General features: G+C 50.6%; 1 protein-coding gene and 1 non-coding gene across 4 annotated transcripts; both read right to left on the bottom strand.

The window, feature by feature from the left end:
• Positions 1 to 1283: 1283 nt before the first annotated feature.
• Positions 1284 to 9465, bottom strand: Mrpl10 (mitochondrial ribosomal protein L10). Of its 3 annotated transcripts, none has more exons than XM_006971876.4 (5): positions 9228 to 9465; positions 6394 to 6563; positions 3643 to 3807; positions 3245 to 3389; positions 1284 to 2224 (listed from the first exon to the last, which is right to left on the bottom strand). In XM_006971876.4, exons 1-5 carry the CDS (start codon positions 9277 to 9279, stop codon positions 1950 to 1952), a joined length of 807 nt encoding a protein of 268 aa, XP_006971938.2. In that variant the 5' UTR covers positions 9280 to 9465; the 3' UTR covers positions 1284 to 1949. The 3 variants fall into 3 exon arrangements, with proteins under 3 accessions (XP_006971938.2, XP_042138646.2, XP_076399360.1); XM_042282712.2 differs by having other exon boundaries at positions 9050 to 9273; XM_076543245.1 differs by lacking the exon at positions 9228 to 9465 and adding an exon at positions 8705 to 8876.
• Positions 5007 to 5125, bottom strand: LOC143267097 (5S ribosomal RNA). Its single transcript, XR_013042017.1, has one exon. It is a non-coding gene; the product is annotated as a 5S ribosomal RNA (ribosomal RNA).
• Positions 9466 to 9506: the final 41 nt, after the last annotated feature.

The following is a 9506-nucleotide window of genomic DNA, read 5'->3' as shown; positions in this document are numbered from 1 at the left end:
GAAAGGAAAGCCAACTTAGGGTCCCTCCCCTGACCCCCGGACACCTTCACCCTCTGCTGGAGCACTGTGCTCACTTGCTGAAGTAATTAAGAATTGACTCTTGAGAAGTACCTACAATTCATCCAAATGGATGTACACCAAGTGACAGGTTTGGTGCCCGAGACACGGCGGCACCAGCAGGCTGTGGCTATGAACCCTTGTACGGCCTCAGAAATGATGTGGGCCACTTGTCTGCCCTACCTTGTCAGATTCAAGGTCTTACACACCTCAGGGATACCTGCTGTCTGGGCTCCCTTCGGAACCCCGGCATAGACAGAGCCTTCCAGGAGGGAGGGATGCTGTGGGCAGGACCAGGCAGGCATCTGGAAGCACCGGGCAGCTGCTCTGACATCCAGAGCCTCAAGGGCCTTTTAAATGATTGAGCATCCCTGGGCATCCGCAGAGCTGGGCACCGTAAGAAGTTGGTCCCGGCCCAGGCCAGAGGACAGCTGCAGCAGATCCTCAACACCAGTGTCCGTCCAGGACTGAAGATGTGTGGCCTTGCTCCAAGTCTGGGAAGGAATGCTGAGGAACCGCTCCTCATTCAACCCCATCCACCCAAGATGTGTTCCAACCAAGGACAACACAGGCCACAGGCCAAGCATCTTCCTTGTTCGAGGCGCTGATCTCTAAGACCAGGGAAGGCCTCCTGCGACAGCCCCCAGAGCCATATTAAATGAATTCTAGTTCCCCTAGATCTTATGTGCTCCCTGCCACAGCCTTCCTAAGGAAAGGCATGCAAGACACGGTATCTGTAAGGGCAGGTGACCAGAGAAGAGGATTTTTTAGGAAGGAAAGTGAGAATTTAGAGATGACTTGAGATAAGCCAGAGAGTCACAGTAAGATCAAGAGTCCAGGGCTGAGACTCGACTGCAAGCACTTGTTGCTCTTCTAGAGGACTCAGGTTCAATTTCCCACCCACATGGTGGCTCACCACCACAACCAACTCTAGTTCCAGGAGGTCTGATGGCCTCTTCTGACCCCTGTGGGTATGAGGCACAAACGTGGTACACAGATGTAAATGCAGGCATAGTTTTACACATAAATCTTTTTTGTTGTTGTTAAATGTACATGAGTGCTCTATCGATTTCATGCCAGAAGAGGGCATTATAGATGGTTGTGAGCCACCATGTGGTTGCTGGGAATGGAACTCAGGACCTCTGGAAGAGCAGCCTGTGCTCTTAACCGCTGAGCCATCTCTCTGGCCCATTTTTATACATAAATCTTAAAAAACAAGACAAGAGTCCATAAAATGTATTTTATTTTTATAATAAGTTTTCCCATTCCTTCCACAATCCAGCACACCCTAGCTAGGGTGGACCACTAACCTCTGAGCCCACTCAGGACCCACTCGTGGGTAACTTTATAAAGTTCTACTATGGAAATTTGAGGCTAGAGAATCAAGTTCAAGGCCTCGTGCAGGACTTCAAACTCTGCCCTTTCCTGAATCACCATTCAGGAATAAAGGAGCTGGCATTTGTGGTAAATGTAAATTTCTGGTAAAGTGCTTGGCACGCGACACCGCGGGTGCCATCACAAGGTCCACCACAGCAGGCAGAGGAACTGAGAGGGTGGCTGGGAAGACACAGAGCAAGGGGCAGTGGACGAGAAGGCCAGGCAAGATAATCTCCATTCTCTCTGCTTTGTGCCTGGAGAGCCGAAGGAGACTGTTCCTATCAGGTCCCTGGTTGGGACAGCTAAAGACAGTGTGACTAGTGAAACTGAAGACAACGGACAGCCTCATTCGGAAACGGAATTTCTCTGTATCTTCAAGAGGCCTGTCCCCAAGGAGGTCACTGTGAATGAGAGCCAAGTGACACATGCCCCTCCCACACTCCACATTCTTTTAGATCTTGGCCAGACAACAGGGACAGAGTATATTCTGGGCAGAGCTGGGTAAAACAGGTGGGCTAGGAATCTGGAGCGGGGTCAGGAGGACGCGGCTCGCCAGTGGCTGACTGGCCAGCGGCTGACGTGGCAGACTTCTCCTCCTGCTGCTGCTGTCTGAGGTACTGATCCAGCAGGGAGGTCAGCTGGGAAGGCTGGTGCTGAAGCAGGCATCGGGTCTGGGCCATGAGGCGAGTAAGCCCTCCTACCAGCTCCCCTTGCAGCAGGTCCAGGCTGGGCAGCTTGGCATAGTCTACGAAGCCCTGCCTGCTGAGAATGGTGTCATCAACACAGCCACCTAGAAGAACGGAGGGTCAGCAGGGTTCCCTGCAAATGTTCCTCTTCTTGAGAGGCATCATCCCAACCAAGAACCTGCTCTCCAGTGCCCTTCTCCCCTCCCAGTTGGCCCTAAAATCGGGGTCACACTTGTGCCTCACCCCATTCCCACCGTTGGGCATCAATCCCCTCTCCTCTCTTCCCCTGAAAACATGCCTAGGAAGTGCACCTAATCTCAAACACCCTAAAGTCAGTGGCTCCTGAACTTCTTTGACGACAGGCTCTTGGAGTGAAGAAATGGAGCTGCCATCTAAATGACACAGATACACAATCATGGGGACGGAGGGAGGTGTCACCTGCCCAGCACCACAGACCTGTCTAACACCACCTAACTAAACACGTACAAACGGGACGGTGGATCGCATGCTATGTGTATTTTGCAATGAAATGCCAGGGAAAGAAAATCCTGGAGTGTAAGGGGGTATGTATGACTATAAATCTAAGTTCCTAGGAAACAGGAACTTTCTGGGGGCACAGACAGTCTCCTCCACAGAATGAACCCCAAAACACACTGGTCACAGCACTGGCCCTCGGCCCTCTTTATTTGAGATACTTGTTTTATTATTTTTAAATGTTTTTATTTATTTATTGGGGGGGCATGCACGTACCACAAACAACTCCTGGGACTCAGTTCTCTCTTCCCACTACGTGGGTCATGGCAATTGATGTCAGATCCTCAGCTCTGGCAGCAGGACCTTTCCTGCTGAGCCATACTGCTGGTCCAAGAGATACTGATACCTTCACCAGTACCCACTACCTGACAGGTAAGACTCGGAAGGCCTGATGTCCCCTCCCGTCTCCTCACCGGGAGACGCCCTATGCTCCCTTTCCTCAGTGCAGACTGACGTGTGCAGAGATACAGCACAGGTGGTGAGTGACACAGGGAGTCCCCAGTAACCATGCTGACTCAGGCTCATCCGCCAGAGGCTCTGTGCCACCCACCTACTTCACCCGGCTCTAACTGGCAGGGCTGCCCACTCACCCAGCAGTGGCAGGAAAGGAACACTCTTCAAGATCCGAACCATTTCCTTGACCTTGGGCTCTTCACTGACCAGTAGCAGATTGTGCCCAATAAAAAGGGGTAGCAGGTTTTGGTATTTTGAATCTTCTAGAAAAGGCTTCAGGACCTAGGATCACAGGAAAGAATGGCTAATGGGGAACAAGAGGAGGGAAAAGCCACATACCTTAGTCACAGGCTGTACCAAGCTGAAAGTACACCCGTAGGGTCCCCTCAGTCCCTACCCACAGTTTAGGCACCAGACTAGGGCAGCGTGTCTAGGCTGACCAGAACAGAAGTTGGAAGTAGCCCTCAAGAGGAGCAGAGCCGGGTCCATTCAGCAGGCATGGGAGGAAGACAGGCCTGAGCCAGGGCAACCCTACCTGGTTGGGGAAGACTTTTATCAAGATCTTGTGTTTCCGCAACTGGTGCCGCAGGAGAAGCTTGTCCTCTGCACTCATGGCCACGTTCTGGCAGACAGCTATCATTCGGTTATCTCGAAAAACTGCTGCTATATCCCGACGCAGGAGCTGGATAAGTCCTGACTCCTGTGACAGGACAGGATGGCTGAGGAGATATGAAGGTCTCCTGGTCCCCTCTCTTTCCCCAAATAGGCACTGGGGTGGTGATGCCAGAATGGGTAACAGACGGGAGCTTGCTTTCTACTTCCACTGGAGACTGCAGACTTCAGAGTACCTGAGAGCACCTGCCCTTCTCCAGACACCTTGGCAGGCAGTCTGTGTTATCACAGTTAACCAAGATTGTCCAGTTACAGGCTGGGTAATACAAGCCTGTAAAATTAACTCAGCTACTCAAGAGGCTGAGGCAGGAGAATCAAAAGTTTAGGCTTGAACTGAAAAGTGAGTTTAAGGCTAAATTTTGAAACTTAGTAAGACAGTCTCAAAATAAAAGTTAAAATAAAGGCTCAGGACAGAGCTTAGCAGAACACTAGTATATGCAACAAACCACATCCAATTCCCAGTACCACACACACATAATTACTTCAGTTATCAATCTCACACTGTACTAATGGTGAATTATTTTACCAACTTTATTATTTTTTGTTGTTACTGTTTTTCTAAATAGGGTTTCTCTGTGTAACCCTGGCTGTCCTGGAACTCACTCTGTAGACCAGGCTGGCCTCAAACTCAGAGATCCACCTGCCTCTACTTCCCAAGTGCTATAATCAATTGAGTGTGCCACCATTGCCCAGTTTATTTTACCAATTTTAGATATGTGATGGAGGCTGGAAGATGACTCAGTGGGTAAAGGCATTTGATGCCAAGCCTGGACAAAATGAGTCCAATTCCTAGGACCCAGGCTGGGCAGTGAGGGTACCTTTACCTTACCACCCCAGGACTTCACTTTCTCTTTCTCAAAATTTATGTGTATGAGTATTTTGCCTGTATGTATGTCTGCACCCCATGCATGCAGTGCCCTAGGAGGCCAGAAGAGGACACTGGATCCTGTGGCACTGGCATCACAGACAGTTGGGAGCTGCTACGTGGGTGCTGAGGATCCCACCTCTGTAAGAACAAGTAACTGCTGAGACATTTCTCCAGCCCCTCATTATTTTTTTTTTTTTTTTTTTTTTTGGTTTTTCGAGACAGGGTTTCTCTGTGTAGCTTTGCGCCTTTCCTGGAGCTCACTTGGTAGCCCAGGCTGGCCTCGAACTCACAGAGATCCGCCTGGCTCTGCCTCCCGAGTGCTGGGATTAAAGGCGTGCGCCACCACCGCCCGGCAAAATAGCCTACAGCACCCGGTATTCCCAGGCGGTCTCCCATCCAAGTACTAACCAGGCCCGACCCTGCTTAGCTTCCGAGATCAGACGAGATCGGGCGCGTTCAGGGTGGTATGGCCATAGACTATTTTTTTTTTTTTTTTTAAACAAGCTTTATTTATCTATTTTTTAAGTCCAATGAGGGCGCCAGATCTCATTACAGATGGTTGTGAGCCACCATGTGGTTGCTGGGAATTGAACTCAGGACCTCTGGAAGGGCAGCCAGTGCTCTTAACCGCTGAGCCATCTCTCCAGCCCTATTTTTTTTTTTTTAAGACAGGGTTTCATTACAGTCCTGGGCGATCTGGAATTCACTATATATACCACACTAGCCTTGAACTCGTAAGCAATCTTCTTTCTTGGGCTTCCTGAGCGCTGGAATTACAGGTATGTGCCAGTCTGCCCAGGTTTTTTGCTCTTTCAAAACAGCTTGTACTATAGTGTAAACTGGCCTTGAACTCTCTACACAGCTCTGAACAACCAATCCTCCAGCTTCCACCTCCTACGTGCCCATACCATGCCAAAGATTATAGGTTTGGGGCACCACACCTAGCTTCTTCCTGTTCTTTTCCAAAGACAAAACACTTCTATCGCCCCTTAGAGAAACAGGGATGCTTCGGCTCCTTTGAAAACTGGAAAGAGCAAGGTGTGGGAGCTCACACTGTAAGCTCAGCATCCAGGAGATCACTTGAGTTCAGGAGTTTGAGAAGAGCTTGGTCCTGAGACTCCCCATCTCAAAAAAAAAAAAAAAAAAAAGAAAAAGGCAGGAGTGAACCCACCCCCCACCCCTCATACCTTGTAGAGTTTTCACATATGTTTTTGGAGACAGATAAATAAAGAAAATGCAGACAGACAGCCCAGGTGATTCAGAGCCCACGTCATGCAGAACCCAGTGCACATTTTATGATAAAGAAGCAGGGCTGGGTGAGATGGCTTGGAGTGCCTACTGTGTAAGTCTGGCAATCTGAGTTCAGTCCCCAAACCCACAGAAAAAGCCTGATGTGGCTGATACGTCTGCCAGTCACAGCACTCCAGCAGCGAGATGTGGAGGCAGAGATAGGAGGACTTGTCTGACCAGAAGCTTGTGGGCAGTGTGGCAGTGTGGATTATGTAGCATGGTAGAAACCAGACTACACAGTGGAAGAGGGAACGGACACCTAAAAGCTGCCCTCTGACCTCCACACATGAGCAGTGGCAAGTGTGTACCCACATTCACATTCACACACACACACACACACACACACACACACACACGGCTCCAAGTGGGAAAGTGAACTAATGATGTAAGTAACTACATGGCTTGGAGTCCAACTTCAGCAGCCTCCCACCAAGTAACACAAGCAAGTCTCCTTACCTCCTTGGGGGGTTTGGGAGGAGGTGGTAGGCATCGAGGGTTGACGGCAGGCTTAGGAGGAATATACTCAGTTAGAGCCATCAACTTCTGCCGCTCGAAGTGCATGACGCGACGGTGGCGGGTCACAGCCTTGGAGCCATGGCGCACAGTCTGGAGGGTGGGCAGCCAAGCTGGAGGAGGAGACGGTAGCACGGTAAGACACAGCCCCATGGAGGACCCAGCTTGTCTGCGATGGACAAAGAACACCCCACTCCCACAGAGACACGGCTCACAGCACTAGATACGGCACTATCTCCTCTCCTTCTAGTGGCTATCAGCGGCTCAGTCCCTTACCACTCTCATTTCTCCAGGTTTGTTACTGCTGCTGCTTTTTGCTGGTTTTTAGACAGGGTCTCTCATAGCCCAGGATGCCTTGAACTCACAGAGTAACTGAAGATCAACTTCTGGTCCGCCCACTCCCCAAGTGCTGTGTTCAGGATTACAGGTGTTTGCCAGTGTGTGTGTGTGTGTGTGTGGCGGGGGGTGGGTGTAAGTGTGTTGTTGCAGATTAAATGCAGGGCTTCTGTGGGTGCTAGGCAAGTCTACCAAGTGGACTACAGACCCAGCCTTCAAAGTCTTTCTTAGGTGCAGTGCTAGACGTTTAAAAGATTATATATTTTTAAATTGGGTGACAGTGGTGCACTCCTTTACTTCCAGCACTTAGGAGGCAGAGGCAGGTGGATCTCTGTGGGTTCAAGGACAGCCTGGTCTACAAAGCGAGTTCCAGGAAAGGTGCAAAGCTACACAGAGAAACCCTGTCTCGAAAAACCAAAAAAAAAAAAAAAAGAAAAAGAAAGAAAGAAAGAAAGAAGGGAAGGGAAGGGAAGGGAAGGGAAAGGAAGGAAGGAAGGAAGGAAGGGGAAACAAGTTGGGCAAGGCAGTGCATATCTTTACTACTAAGGCTTGGAGGGCAGAAGCAGGTGGATTTTCTGTGAGTTCCAGGCCAGCTGGGGATATATAGTCAGACCCAGTCCCAAGATAAATAAATAAGATGTACAAAAAAAAAAAAAAAAAAACAACCAACCAACCAAAACCAGTAAGGTCACAACTAATACATAAACAGATGAGACTATGCTCCAGTAAAACTCTGCTCATGAAACAGTCATCAGGGGCTGGGACTGCAGCTGGGAGATGCAGAACTGGTGTAGGTGCCAAGCCCTAGGTCCCTTCTTCCCCAGCAAGCAATAAGAAGAAGAAAAAAAGCGACACTGTGACCAGCTCTACTGTAAATGTCAATCCTCGGTCTTAGCGGCAGTTCTTGGAGGACAAGCCCCTGGATCAAGCCAACATCAGCTTCATCTGGGAACTTGCTAGAAATACACTCTCATCTAGAAATACACTCTCATGCCTGCCCTAGACCTTCGAAATCAGCAACTCTGGAGCAGAGTCCAGCTAGTTGTGTTTAAGAAGTCCTTCTGGTAAAATGCATGGCTTCACACACACACACACACACACACACACACACACACACACACACCCTGAGCCTGAGGTCTGCCCTTAGGACTTGAAGCAAGAGGGAGGAGAGACACATTACACCACCCTCACGACCCTCCCAAACAAGTCTTTCTTCCTGTCAGACATGGGGGTGAACACCAGTAATCCAAGCTCCTAGGAAATAGAGGCAGGAGGATTAGGAGCTCAAGGCCAACATCAGCAGTGAGACCCTGACTCAAAAAGCAAAATGGAGGGTCTGGGAGATGATTCGTCCAGTACAGTAAATGCACTTACTGCCAAGCCTGATGACTTGGGCTCAATCCCCTGGGTCCCCCCATAGTGGAGAAAAGATTCATGCAAGTTGTCCTCTGACCTTTGTGTGACCCAATGGCACATTCTGATGACAAGAAAAGCTTGAAAGGTTCTCTCAGAAACCAAAGAAACACTCCGAAGCCCTGAGCCAGAGTGACTCTTTCATCCCCAACAAAAAGACCAACACTGTAGTTTCCAGGTACGGCTGGAAAAGGATCAGCTAGAAGACTCTTGGAGACTATGTTAGATTACCAGGGTAAGAGGTTTTACGGCTACTAGCCACAAGACCTGTTAAGAGTGCCTTGGGAATGAGATGGAACTGGGTTTTAAGCCCTGCTCTGCATATTATTAGTGTTATTTTTTGCCCCAGCACTGAACTGGTCCAAACTTCAGTGTGCTTATCTGTAACGAGGGGTTCATAGTGCCTTCTTCCCAAGGTGCGTTCGCTGTAAGATGTAAACCAGGCAGTGAGTGTAAAACAAGAACCACAATCCCTGGACTACGGTACGGTGTCAAATCTACTCACTGAATGCCTAACGCCACCGACTAGCCAAGATGAATGGACACAGTGCGTCCCTCCATCGGGGTTTCACAGTCGAAGACAGGCGCCGGGGCAAAACGTAAAACTAGACTGAGAATTGACCGAGCGGGGGTGCCAATAAACAGGGTACAAGCAAAAGATTTCACTGAGGAACCTGCTTTATAACGCGAGAAGATCCGCGGAGGCTGAGTTTCCGCTGACCTTAAGAAACAATATATTAAAACCCCAGCAAGGACGCTCCAGGGTCGGGGACAAGAACCGAGCGAAGAGTTAGAAAAAATCCAAAGCAGAAATAAACACTGTGGTCCGTGACGCCGTTGCTGTCCTTGCCTGGGTGTGTGCGGGGATGGAGGGGATGTCACCGGGCACTGGATCCGGTCAAATCGGAGACCGGCTAGCGGCAGGGTCACCGGGAGCTGCCAGGCTACGGGAAAGGTCAGAGGGAAGGGAGGGGCGGGGGCCAGAGAGCGCCGGCCCGTGCGCCGCGAGGCCCGGGGCCTCTCCTTACCCGCCCGGGGCGGGAGACCTCCTCGGAGCCTCCCCGCCACCGCCGCAGCCATCGCTACAGGAAGTCCCCACGAGCGCGGCGCGGAGGCGGAAGGAGCTAGGGATTGTGGGGCAGCAAGGAAAGCCCAGGGCCGGAACCAGTGGGAGAGCCACCGGATGGAGCCGCCAGCCGCATGCGTAGAGTCGGGCCTGTGGTGCCCGCCCCCACGCCTGCCCGTCCGGCGGAGCTGGCGTCCAGTCTCCTAGCAACGACGCGAGCCTGCGAGGGACCGTTCTTCTC

Source organism: Peromyscus maniculatus, chromosome 8 (genome assembly GCF_049852395.1).
Source record: "Peromyscus maniculatus bairdii isolate BWxNUB_F1_BW_parent chromosome 8, HU_Pman_BW_mat_3.1, whole genome shotgun sequence".
Taxonomy (NCBI): Eukaryota; Metazoa; Chordata; class Mammalia; order Rodentia; family Cricetidae; genus Peromyscus; species Peromyscus maniculatus.
This window is presented reverse-complemented; position numbering and strand designations above follow the sequence as displayed.